This window comes from Scardinius erythrophthalmus (genome assembly GCF_964197995.2).
Source record: "Scardinius erythrophthalmus genome assembly, chromosome: 6".
Taxonomy (NCBI): domain Eukaryota; kingdom Metazoa; phylum Chordata; class Actinopteri; order Cypriniformes; family Leuciscidae; genus Scardinius; species Scardinius erythrophthalmus.
Window position 1 is genome coordinate 26517380 of NC_138226.1, and position 14502 is coordinate 26531881.

The following is a 14502-nucleotide window of genomic DNA, read 5'->3' on the forward strand; positions in this document are numbered from 1 at the left end:
GTCCTCGCCTGGTGTTTTTTCTTCAAAATTATGTGAAAATAGTCTTGCTTTATCGTTCACATAAAACCATACATTGATTTAAATTGATGTAAAACAGGTTTTGCTTGGAAAGCCAATATGCGAGGGGGCGTGAACGAGGAGTGGTTTACACCTTAGAACACCCACTCTGCATAATGACTCTGCATAATTAGCCATTCATTCAGGTGTGACACTGACTGAGCCACAATGCAAGGACAAAAGATATATTTAGAAGAAGACTTATATTGACCATTTAAGATTTTGCTTAAATCTATCTTGTAAATATGTTTTGCCATTTTATTAAAAAGGTTACAATTACAACAATATTACAATTTCAACAATATTTCAAGTGTACTCTTTCTTTGTAAAAAAAAAAATGATTATAGGCCTACATTTTATCTATGTATTCATTACTTTCATATTTCGCCTGACTGTAACGTTGTTTTCATGAAATATTAGGGCATATTGTTAATTTGCAGTTTAATACGTTGCTTATACAAATAGCCTACATTTTATTTCAACATATTTCAGTCGATTTTTACTCATCTCAGTATAGCAATACAGCTTGCTGAAACATCATCATTCATTCACACACGCAAATTAAATTTAAACTGTCTTTGCCAGCTGTGGTAAACAGCACGCATCTCTGCCGTTCATTCATTCATAAACAGAAACCCACGTGAAGAAATTCACGTGAGAAGGAAAAAACTTACTAGTATTCCTCAGCTCGCTCCTCGATATACCCGCACTTCTGGGGGACATTTTCCATTATTATTCCTCACAGCTGCAAGACGGTGTAAACAAGTAATGATCTGAATAAACTTGTGTGTTTTCTCGAGCTGATATGGGGGCGTTCACAGGATTGCACGGATTGCCTCAGTCATTTGCGTTTGAATAGCGCGCGCTCTCCGTGGGTGGAGTCACATTACATCTGAATCAGATGTAATTAGCTCGACTGGAATCGCTCTCTTTTAATACAGATTTCACAAGATGAGAATATTTGTTTTTTATATAAATTACTTCATTAAAAAGAAGAGAATTCAAGCTTCATGCCTGTGTGACTGTATGCCTGTTTGACTGAGTATTCGCTGAGTTATTGTTCATTTTCGGACGCGTTTCAGAATGGACTACACTGGCAGAGAGAAGGCAGAACTCGCCTCGTGTTTATTTTTCTTTATTTGGCAAAAAGCACAACACTTTGTTTTTATTGTGAGTATACACAAAAATAATGCACATTTAACAGAATCGATTGATGTATGAAACTTGTTTTGTAAAATCAAAGTCAAAAGAGTATTTCGGGTCTCAATTCAACTCACAAGGAAAAAAGCGAGCAGATCACGCCGGCGTGATCTCCGACCTCTGACGCCGCCTTCACACTGGCAGTTGAAATCAGCTCCGTAATACGCAATACGCCCCCAGCGGACGTCGTACACAACGGTGAAAAGCGTCGGAAGCACTGATCTATATAGAATGACATTATATATAGCCTATATATATATATATATGTCATTATATAGATCAGTGGTCGGAAGCCTCGGAAGCGAGTATATTTAAATATTGAATTATTTAATTGTATTAACTGCCCTAATAACGTTAAACATCATGAAAATAAAAAAAATTACATGACAACTAATCGTTATAAAATCATTATTTATTTTATTAAAAGTTAAGAATCCAGGTTTGTTTATCAGTACCATAGCAACGCTAACTTCCGTTGGGATTTTCGGATAGAAACCGTCCGTAGCCTTTTGCAAGAGTTCAATTTTTTGAACGCATCCGGATGGCCAACGGACACGATTTTTTTCGCACCGCACTCGTTCACACCTGGTTCGGACCCATTCGCTTACGGTCTGCGAATCTCCATAGGAAATGAATGACTTCCGGTCGCTTCGCTGCCGTATCGGAGCTGATTTCAACTGCCAGTGTGAAGGCGGCGTGAGGGTTAAAGAAGGGGTTTCTCCGTTATGTAGTTTTTGTAAAGAGGAAGTAATTTAGTTGTAATTATACCAAATTATTTTGGTCCAAAGTTTCTGTTTATTTTTGAGGTGTTTTACTATTTTTTTGAAGCAAGATGCGGAATTGTGGATTTTTATAGATTTAAAGCAGCACTAGGTAACTTTTCAACCTTCATAATATATTTCCAAGACTCTTGTGATGGTACATCGACTTACAATAGGTTGAATGACATGTCTGCCATAGCCTGACGGGGTCTGTATCGTTTTTAATCGTACTTTTAAACTTCGGGGTTCGGGTAGTAACACCCGCGCACCAAAAGAACTACAAAATTCGACTGCTTTACGGCATAGGCTACCTCACTTCCCCCAACACGTCCTCACATGCTGTTGGACTTGTAAGTATATTGCTTATATTGTATATCATTCGGACAAGCTTTCACTCGTTGGTGTGAGCTAAAAAGCACCTGGCGTTCTTGTTGATGGATTAGTAACTTAGACATCTTCGGAGGCTATAGCTCGATGTCCGACGATTTGAAACACCTTGTGTTTATTCCCCAATCGAACTCGTGTAACTGTCTGTCACACGTTTTACCGTCCACAGCATTACTTGATAGACAAAAATAGGACAAGAATGAGCATCAAACAGAAACAACCCGCTTACGGGGTGTTCGAGGCGCACATACAATACAGACTGTGCCGAGTCAGTTAAACAGGGCGCGCGCAGCTCTTAAAGGGGACACACCTTATTGCCACTCGTTACAGCTTCCATCTGACTGAACAGGGACCGGTATACAGGGGGGAGGGGATCAGGCCGTGAGTGAAGAGACTGCTCTGCGTGAGTGGTATTTACGACAGTAACGTTAAATACAAGTAGTCCACAGCGACTCTAGGGGTCGTTGTTTGACCAAAACGGAATTCCTACCTATAGTGTGGCTTTAAGTGTTATGTATGATTCTGTATTCCACTATTGTTATTATTGCAATAAAACAAAAACAAACAAAAACAACAGAGATGAAAATAAATTATTAAGATTTCACTCGCCAGTGTTTGAGTTGGAGGAAAGTATAAGTTTAGCACAGATATATTTTCTATCACCTTCACTTAACGTCTTTAATGCACACAATAGCATTTCATCTCAATGGATGAACGGCATATTTGAGCACCATAAACTGTATTGTGAAGGTGCCTGACTCGCCATCGCTACATGTAAATGATAGGCTATTCTTTGTTGTACTTTCTTGTCAAAACGGAATTCATTTAGAATTATTCAGCCTTTAAGAACAAGCAGAAGCCACTGTTTCTTCTGTAGTAGGCAGAACTAATGCGCAAACGCTCACCTATTACGGTCTCTGTTTTGATTTCAGCAAATCAGTTTGAGCGAATGCAGACAACATGATTAATATTCATTAACCCAGCAGCTCATCAGACCTTAGCGTGTTTTATAAATGTTTCCATTGTAGTTTATGCGCATGTTTTCTTATCTGATAAACCATTTATCCAACTCAATTGAGCGCAATTTAAGCGCATTTTGGCTTTTCCATCCAGCGTTTTTTTATGCAATATCCCAAAATGCGCATAGCTACTGTTTTGAAGCATTTGAAAAACCACAGGCTGGTGGCGCCTGCTAGTCAAAACTGTGTAAATGCAACGAAAACCCAATAAGACAATCAAAATCCAGGAGTTGGATCCAGATCCAACTCCTCCCACCTTACATATACCTAAACCTACCCATCTCCACCACCTCATCCCTAAACCCACCCCTAAACCTACCAATCTCCACCCCTTAGATCTGGATCCAACTCCGCCCCCTGGATCTCATTGTACTGCAGCGAGGTGCTACTGACAATTTGCGCACTTTCAGATGCTGACTGATGATGTTCACCATGATGATTTTGAATTAGGGCTGCAAGATTATGACAAAAATCATAATTGTCGATTATTCCCATGAAATTGTAACTGGGATTATTAATAACGATTATCATAATTTACACTAAATGATGTTTTGAATAGCTTTATGCCATTGTTTGAAGCGACTGCATGCCATATTGTAATATCAAAATAAACAAGCTGAAAACATTCTCTCTGAAAAAACTTTAATTGCTTTTCTATAGCATTAAGCATCAAATGTTAAATATGAAAAAAAATATATATATATATATATGTTAAATATAAAAAATTATATATATATACAGTTTTAATAAATATAAAAAATGATATATATATACAGTGAGGAAAATAAGTATTTGAACACCCTGCTATTTTGCAAGTTCTCCCACTCAGAAATCATGGAGGGGTCTGAAATCGAAATCATCGTAGGTGCATGTCCAATGTGAGAGACATAATCTAAAAAAAAAAAAAATCCAGAAATCACAATGTATGATTTTTTAACTATTTATTTGTATGATACAGCTGCAAATAAGTATTTGAACACCTGAGAAAATCAATGTTAATATTTGGTACAGTAGCCTTTGTTTGCAATTACAGAGGTCAAACGTTTCCTGTAGTTTTTCACCAGGTTTGCACACACTGCAGGAGGGATTTTGGCCCACTCCTCCACACAGATCTTCTCTAGATCAGTCAGGTTTCTGGGCTGTCGCTGAGAAACACGGAGTTTGAGCTCCCTCCAAAGATTCTCTATTGGGTTTATGTCTGGAGACTGGCTAGGCCACGCCAGAACCTTGATATGCTTCTTACAGAGCCACTCCTTGGTTATCCTGGCTGTGTGCTTCGGGTCATTGTCATGTTGGAAGACCCAGCCTCGACCCATCTTCAATGCTCTAACTGAGGGAAGGAGGTTGTTCCCCAAAATCTCGCGCAATACATGGCCCCGGTCATCCTCTCTTTAAAGGAGAACTCCAGTCAATTTTAACATTGAGCTCATTTTTTTGTACATTTGGAGTGCTGTCAATACAGAGAACAACGACAAAAATCGGTGTTGCCTACACCGAGTTATTCTATTTTTAAAATGTGCACCCAGGCAAGTATTAAACCTGCTTTTAGCCTCTTAACATCCTTGATGTGTCATTACAAGTGCACAGAAAATGTGAGTGATTCCTTCAGAGTGAACACGAGTGAATCTGACTGCAGTAGATGTGAAAGATATGTATAAAAATGATGTTATTTAAGCCAGCGCAAATACCTGTGTTTACATCCTGTTTTCGGTTGAAGTCCAAAGTAGTCGATTGCCGAGTTCACGCGCGTGATCATAGGTAACTAAACCTATGCGCGTGAACTCTGCAATCGACTACTTTGGGCTTCAACCGAAAACAGGATGTAAACACAGGTATTTCTTGGGATGGTACTCATCATTCTTCTTCCTCCAAACACATTTAGTGGAATTATGACCAAAAAGTTCTATTTTGGTCTCATCTGACCACATGACTTTCTCCCATGACTCCTCTGGATCATCCAAATGGTCATTGGCAAACTTAAGACGGGCCTTGACATGTGCTGGCTTAAGCAGGGGAACCTTCTGTGCCATGCATGATTTCAAACCATGACGTCTTAGTGTATTACCAACAGTAACCTTGTAAACGGTGGTCCCAGCTCTTTTCAGGTCATTGACCAGCTCCTCCCGTGTAGTTCTGGGCTGATTTCTCACCTTTCTTAGGATCATTGAGACCCCACGAGGTGAGATCTTGCATGGAGCCCCAGTCCGAGGGAGATTGACAGTCATGTTTAGCTTCTTCCATTTTCTAATGATTGCTCCAACAGTGGACCTTTTTTCACCAAGCTGCCCTTTCCAGCCTTGTGGAGGTGTACAATTTTGTCTCTAGTGTCTTTGGACAGCTCTTTGGTCTTGGCCATGTTAGTAGTTGGATTCTTACTGATTGTATGGGGTGGACAGGTGTCTTTATGCAGCTAACAACCTCAAACAGGTGCATCTACTTTACGATAATAAATGGAGTGGAGGTGGACATTTTAAAGGCAGTCTAACAGGTCTTTGAGGGTCAGAATTCTAGCTGATAGACAGGTGTTCAAATACTTATTTGCAGCTGTATCATACAAATAAATAGTTAAATAATCATATATTGTGATTTCTGGTTTTTTTTTTACATTATGTCTCTCACAGTGGACATGCACTTACGATGACAATTTCAGACCCCTCCATGATTTCCAAGTGGGAGAACTTGCAAAATAGCAGGGTGTTCAAATACTTATTTTCCTCACTGTACATATACAGAGACGCTTCCTCAAGCGCAGAGACGTGATATATATATATATATATATATATATATATATATATATATATATATATATATATATATATATATATATATATATAGAGGCTTATATATATATATATATTTTTTTTTTTTTTTCAAATCGCTTCCAAAATAAAAGTTTGTGTTTACATAATAAATGTGTGTGTACTGTGTATAATTATTTTGCATATATAAATACACACACTTGCACGTATATATTTAAGAAAAATTTGTTATTTATATATACAAATATTTACATTTACATATAATATAAATTATATAAATATAAATTATATATACAGTATATACATGCAAATATTTCTTAAATAAATACATGCATGCGTGTGTATTTATATATACAAAATAATTATACACAGTACACACACATTTATTATGTAAACGCAAACTTTTATTTTGGATGCGATTAATCGCGATTAATCTTTTCACAGCCCTAATACATATATATATATAGTTAGATGGATAGATGGATAGATAAAGAAACCAAACCAAACCAACGATTACATATTTGTGGCATCCGTAACTGTAATCCCGATTACAAATTCGATTAATTGTGCAGCCCTATTTTGAATTGCTTGAAATATGATTTTTCCATTTACTTATACAAATGTCTCATTAAAACGTCTATAAATGTATTAACAAGTACAAAAACAAGGTTTTGCAAAAGTGATGTTGTCCACTGGATTCAAAACAGATCTTATGAATTTCTATCCATCAAACACTTCGTCAGATCTTTCTTTAGCATGTAGGTGCCTTTACAAAAAAACAACGCAAGCTCAGCGTGTCTGTTGCATGTCTATGGTAATCAATGAGTAAGCTATGAGACGCAGCAACCCCAAATCATCCACGCGTGTTCAGCAAAACTTCCCGGCAAATATTGAATTGTACTGGCACTGAATTCAAGCTTCATATTGCGTGGCAGAGCCGTGAAGTCCGTGAAAGGTTCAAAGACCACACTGATTGATGAGGGTGTTAGTATTCCTGCAAACATAATGCTCCGTTTGTTCTGCATTTTGTGCTGTAAGCGCAGAGACGTGATTTGTGAAGCCTCCCTGCATTCATGAATAAATGCAACATTATGATTATTAACTCTATTAATGAAACTTCAAGGGAAACCTGAAGGACATTAGTTAACAGCAGCTCTGAATCATACAGTCTCACAGGGAAAAGAACCAAGTAATGAAAACAATCTATCACAAAGATCGATTATACCGCCTTCTCAGTACTGACAAACCATACTGCGGTACAACGCTTCCAATCATAAACGGAACACAAGTAAACTTAATATTACTGCGCTGCATAGTACTATACATGAAGCCAATACCATTATACATCATTGTGTGAGAGTGTGTAAATTGTGTGCATGCTTGCATGGACCGACTTCCTTTTATTCTGGCTATTTAAATCAAAACGAAAATTTTGTCTTTGTTGCAATATCAACTACTGGTACTTTTTATATCAATAATAAATCAATATCTTAGGCTACAATAATGGTCCATGACTAGAAGAAAATCTAGTTAATCTGCCATATTCTTAAAAATGTGTAATCATGTTGGTGTCATATAGTTGTCAACATATGGTGTCAACAAAAGTAAAAACGCTAAAAAAGTCATGTAGAGTAACCATTAAGTAAAAAAGTGTTCCTTACACTTTGAACATTTCAGGAGACTTTTTGTTATTTTGTTATGTTGGTTGCACCACAGACAAATGTTTATTAATCAGCACTAAAGCAGTGTGGTTAAAATATTTTTTTCAAATTCAGACATTAAAAACATGATTATCATCGGTGTAATTCGCCATCTGGATAAATTACATTTGAATGTATTTTTGAATAAACTAAGGCTCTGTTCAGGATGCAGGTAACATTGTGGCCATATGTGACTCAGATCTGTTTTTGTCATGACACTGTGAACGGCATTGAATCTGATCTTTTCAATTCTGATTTGGGCCACTTCCATGTGGTACTAAATCCGATGCAGGTCAGATGTTTCGCATCTAACAGTCATATCGGAATTCAGACATTTACGTCACTGTCTAGAACGACATTCGTCACAATTCTGCACTCATGGGAGTCACAAAGATTTTACATACCTCAAGTTATCAAGACAGTTGCAAAAGGTAGTCAGTGAAGGACAGTTAGAACTCATAAGTATTATAGTGACAGCTCTATGCTATATATTGATTATTTTCCCCGATTAATCGATTAATCGAACGAATCTTTTTTTCTGGTTAACCTGTTGTTTATTTTCGGAATAGTCGATTAATCTTTTGGGTTAATTTACCAATAAATTATAACCAATAAATAATAACCGTAACTAATCAACGCATTAACTTTTACCTAATGATGTTATCACAAAAGATAAGGTTTATGCTGTGTAGGCCTAATTAGGGAAGGTGTTTACTATGGCTAAATTACAGTGTGAATCCTGAAATGTTTTTTTTTTTTTTTCATTCATTCAGGAAATTAAAGTAGCTGCTTAAATGTGTCCATTCAGCTGTTTGATCAAACTGCATTCTAAGTAACTAACCAACTATAGCGGTAATGATACCGATAGTATCAAGAATGGCGGTGTCCATAAAACCATGTAGTTTTACAACTATTGACAGCACAGGCCAGATATTTAATAAAGACTGATTTTTAGCATGGCAGGGAGCCGGCATCAATGTGGAACATAAACAGCATGACGAGTCAACACATTTCACTCAAATTCCAGCCCTAATCCAGACCAACAAAATGAGCATAATGTCATTGACCCTAAAGGTGCTTTCACATTTAAAGTTTCTCAGCGAAATTTCACAATTGAAATCCAGTCATTCTAATATGAATCCACACGAACAGGTTTCGCGTGAGGGTGAAAAAAAATCAAGATCGGAAATTAATCAAATCGTGAAATTTGTGTCAATGCCCAGCCCTAATATTTAGTACCGTGCAAATCTTTTCATGACCCTGACCGACTACGGCCAGATCAAAGAAACTCTGCAGGGGCCAAACAACAGACATTCACCCTGCCCTATAAATGAGGCCCCAGAGACAGCAGCCAATCAGGATCCCTCAAACAGCTCCATCCATCCTCACTGAGGCCTTGTGTGCGTCACTAGCCCACGCGTCTATTCCCCTGAGACTAACAGCCAATAACACTGAGCTGATGGGAATAACAAACACACAAATAAAGGCTAGGCACGCACATATACATGTCTGAGAGAAAGGACGTGCCCACCCGAAAATTCGCCTGAGCTTAGCTCGACACGCAGCGGCCCCTAAGAGTAAACGCCTGATAAGACCTCACACATCGATTGCATACTAAAACCAAGCAATACCTCGATCCAACCGGCAATCTCTTGTCAGAGCCCTGACCTGCCAAATCCATCGCATGATATTACGGTCTGATACGCGACAGGGTGCAATACGAGGCCACCGCCACCCCGGGTTTGATCACTAAACCAGCTTCGGTACAAAACGCGAAGACCGTCTCCCATCAGTCAAATTGACCACTCTAAAGACAAAGCAATAAGACAGTAAATTGTGAGGCGAGGAAGTCGCACAGCAATCTACGGGCTCATTTGGGCCCAGCGGCTCCTGGAGCGATGCAGGATGAAAAGCCTGTTGTTTATTAGGAGCCCTATCTAAACCCTAATGCTCCGGGAGAGAGCCGAATCCACGTCCGCATCTGCCCAGGGGGGAATCGTGGGAGCCGGCGAAAATGGGTGCCACTCAAACTGATGTAGGCCTACTATTTAAATAATTGAGCTCAAGCAGCAATGAGGGAGATATCTGATGAGGGGGCAGAGGGTCAGCGCTCAGGGGGGAGAACGCCTGACACGTTTTAACTCTGATTTGCATTTATCACATAGAAAAAAATTGGACATGGCGCATCTGCACCCGACTTCATAAAATCAGTTTTGATAATTCCTGTCATCAGAGAAAGGCACTTATGAACCCTTTTAAATCTTACATTAATAAGAGTGAAGGATCGACATTTCAGCTCCCATCAAGCTCAGAGCACGTGACTAACAGGTTTGAAATTAATGAATGAGGTCTTTACAGTTCACTCAATCCCATAAGATAAAGCATGCATTTTTGATCATCCTCTAATTAAATGTAAAACCAAATCTTAAAAATTACAATAATGTAGCATGTGGTAATCCCACTGTGATTTGAGCTGTACTGTTAAAGTAAGGGCTTAATTAGCAAATCTCAGAATTATTATTAACCTTTATAAAGATGAACAAGATGTGAAACAAAACACATTAGGCCTGAAGGACTAGTTCACCCAAAAATGAATCCTCTGTCATCATTTACTCATGTCATTCTTTGCCTTTTCTTTTTTTTTAGTCTTGCGATATGGTTACCCATTTTAGGGTATGTTTACATGACAATGATGGTGAGGCTGTGCTATTATGTGCAATTTCGTCTTACAACGATTATGAAAACAAGATAATCGAGGTAAAACGCATTCCATCCAGCGCACTTTCCTACCTTCACATCGGTGCACTTTCACTCCTCCCTAAGCCAAACTTAACATCCAAATCAGCCGAATAAGTGAGTGATGTAAAATACAGCCTACTGTTGCTAAACTGCGGGACGTGCTTGATATCAAACAGTGTTATTAAAAGCGCATTAAAGGGATAGTTCACTTTGAAATTAAATTTTGGTATGTTTTAGCTTACCTCAAGGGCATCCAAGATGTAGGTGTCTTTTTTTCTGCAGTAGTTTCAATTTGTATATTTTTAGGTCAAACCGTTCTTGTCTGTCAGTCGTATAATGAAGGTCTATGGTCACTGTCTCAAAGAGCATGCACAGAGTCCAAATTAAACAATTCCCCATCGTAAGTACACATTGATGGCCTAAGACACGAAACGAGCGGTTTGTGTGAGAAAACGAACAGTATTTATATCGTTTTAACCTCTTGTAACACAGCCACGTCCAAGTGATCTGAGGGCGCGAGCGCATCCTGGTGTGTGACGTGTGCGCAGACTGGTGCATAGATATATACACTAGAAGTCGCCTTGGCTACAGCAGTTCATTGGAACGAATGTCTTTAATGCGACATCTAGTGTATATATTTATGCACCAATCTGCGCACACGTCACACACCAGGATGCGCGCTCGCCCTCAGATCACTTGGACGTGGCTGTGTTATAAGAGGTAAAAACGATCTAAATACTGTTCGTTTTCTCACACAAACCGCTCGTTTCGTGTCTTAGGCCATCAATGTGTACTTACGATGGGGAATTGTTTAATTTGGACGATGGGGAATTGTTTTAATTTGGACTCTGCATGCACTTTGAGACAATGACCATAGACCTGCATTATATGACTGACAGACAAGAACGGTTTGACCTAAAAATATCAAAATTGAAACTACTGCGGAAAAAAAGACACCTACATCTTGGATGCCCTTGAGGTAAGCTAAAACATACCAAAATTTAATTTCAAAGTGAACTATCCCTTTAAGGCGCGAAAGAGACAGTGTTCCCTAGGTGGCCTCAATTATACATAAGCGAAGTACACTGTGGGCTTCAGATACGCACCTAAACAGTCAAATAGCCTACACAAAAATAGGTCGAAATGCCGTTTTGGTATGTATCCTCGTAAACACAGTCAGTTATATCTTAAGTGAAGGTAAACATTTAAGAAAGCGTGTTTGAAATGTGTGTGTAACAGTAAATTGAATCCGTGCAGCTCTTAAAGTGACAGCAGCCAACATTAAAACACAAAGATAGAAGCCCTCACTCCTCTTGAATAAATAACTTTTGTTGTTTTAAATAAGGATTAGTCTATATTTAATGTATACAGCAGTGTTATTTTACATTTGATTACATTATTCAATTTCTGCTGTAGGCTATTACTGGCTACTGGCTTTTGTCGGTTTTGTTTGTAATTAGTTTCTTTGTTCTTATTTTATTGCTGACTGTTTAATTAACTGTTTTGAGGAGGGGTTTTTTTCTTACATTAACCTAGTATTAGTTTTTGCTGAAGTATCAATAATTGTGAAATTTCACTGACATTTGAAATGACTCATATCATGAATTAAGAATTTGATCATATCACCCACTAATAATTGTCTTAAATAATTGTGATTTCAATATTGACCAAAATAATCGTGATTATGGTTTTTGCCATAATCGAGCAGCCCTACAATAATGTACTAAATACGGTGTACAGACTTTTTTTTTTGTGTACAGACATTGTCAAAATGATCCCAGTTCACACGGATCCACGAAAAACACTGCATTATCCATGTCAAGCCAGTAGTTGGCGATATCGCTTTGTAAAGAAACACTACATATAGACTGAACACGTAATACACATGTGCATGACGTTACTGTTTTCACAAATTTGCGTTTTTGTAGTTTACATGGAGATGACAACGGTATTGTTTTCAAAAACTTGCATTTTGGGAAACCAGTTTTCAAAAGATTGTGTTTTTAGGCCCCCAAACTGCCAAATCGCAGAAAAAGTTTTACGTTTTTAGTTGAGTATGGTGTAGTGTAAACAGCCACTTAATGAACAAGCTGGACTTTTTTGAAAGAAATCAATAAATCAACTTCTATTCAGAAAGGATGCATTAAATTGATTAAAATTGACAATTAAATACTGTTAAAAATATATATATATATTTCAAATAAATGCTGTAATTTTTTACTTTCTATTCAGAAAAAAAAATGTATTACAATTTCCAGAAAAAAATAAGCAGCAAAATGAATAATAATAAGAAATGTTTCTTGAGTAGCAAATCATCATATTAGAATGATTTCTGAAGGATCACGTGACACTGAAGACTGGAGTAATGATGCTGAAAATTACATTACATTATAAAACAGATTTAAAATATATTAAAGTAGAAAAGAAGTTATTTAAAATATTAATAATATTTCAAATTTAGATTTTTTTACGTTTTTTTTAAATGCAGCCTTAGTGAGCATAAGAGCCTTCTTTCAAAAACATTAAAAAAACATTTTATTTTTTTATAATGACGGTAAAGCATTTTGAATTATACATTTTTGGCTATCCTCGGACTATCCTGCTGTATTCCATAAATCTTATTTAAGCCCATTCAAACTTGGTCTCTTCATCTCCTTCTGTGTTTCATTAAATAAAGCAAATCTTTTCCCCCCATCTCTTTATATAATGTGTTACTGACCTGCTCTAGTAGTTTTCTGTATCTCTGGGTGGCTTGCTGAATGAGATCTCGCACTGTCCATCCTTCCTTACATGGGACAACAACACCAGTCCTTCCAAAACTCACTGTCACTTTCATTTTGACTCCAGAAAGGGGATGATGAATCCAGATGTGTCCCTAAACAAACTCCAGCAGCAGCAGGTGTGTGTGTGTGCTTGTGTATCTTAACCCAGGCTACACACTGCTTTTCTGCATCAAACTTTACTCCTTCAAACACGGCATGATCCTATACAAAGAAAAACAAATACTGTAAGTAAAACAAATAAAATCAGATGTTTTAGTTAGATGTTTACTAACTGTAAAGCAGTGTTTACTAAATTGTTTAATAAAACAGCATGGATAGATACAGTGCGTAGAATAGCAACAGCTGGTGAGTCGGTGCACTAATAATAACGATGTAAATAAATTTTCGGGGTGGTTTTATTATTACAGTTAGAGATGAGAGTGGTTAGTGTCCCGTTGACCTGCTTAACTCAGACGGCTAACTGGTTAGCTCTGATGGCAACACTTTCACTTTTTAAACTTATCGCAAACTCTTAAAACATGAAAATGTACCGAAATTAAAACGTTAAACACGTAGAAATTACGCTTGCGTGTTTTTCGATTTCATATCAAACCTGTTTTGCACTTACTTGGCATATTATGGAGAGGCGAGAATGTTAGCGGCAAAAACTTTGGCGAAGTGTTGTTGAATAACCCTCACAAATCATGCAGTCACGCTGTCTTTATACAATTACCCACTTTATCGATGATCCGCGGGACAAACGAGCATTTACTAAAGGCACTGAACATGTGTGGATGGCGTTTGCATCAGTATTTTGCCCGGATGGAGTTGCGCCATTCCTAAAGTTCCCGAGCAGCCTCCAGCAGTGTTATCCCAACATAAAGAGCGGGGCCACACAACTTTATTAAAGGGCCAGAACACATCTGGTCATGGACCACTGCAGGACACTCATCACGCTATTGTTATAATACACATTTCACATATTTGCCTATATCACTACAACACTGTGCTGTTTCTAAAGGTAAACATGAGCCGTATCCTACTTATTTTTTATGCTAACAAATAAATAAAATGAGGATACATCAATAAACCAGTAAATAAATAAACAGCATGGGTAA

At 37.7% G+C, this 14502-nt stretch overlaps 1 protein-coding gene across 1 annotated transcript in view; it reads right to left on the reverse strand.

Annotated features, from left to right (window-relative positions):
- pard3bb (par-3 family cell polarity regulator beta b) overlaps positions 1 to 14271 on the reverse strand; it is a 332881-nt gene extending 318610 nt beyond the window's left edge. The window contains 2 exon segments of the mRNA XM_081368961.1: positions 13342 to 13606; positions 14013 to 14271. Of these exon segments, the coding sequence (XP_081225087.1) occupies positions 13342 to 13458 (117 nt within the window). The 5' untranslated portion in view covers positions 13459 to 13606; positions 14013 to 14271.
- Between the last annotated feature and the right edge of the window lie 231 nt (positions 14272 to 14502).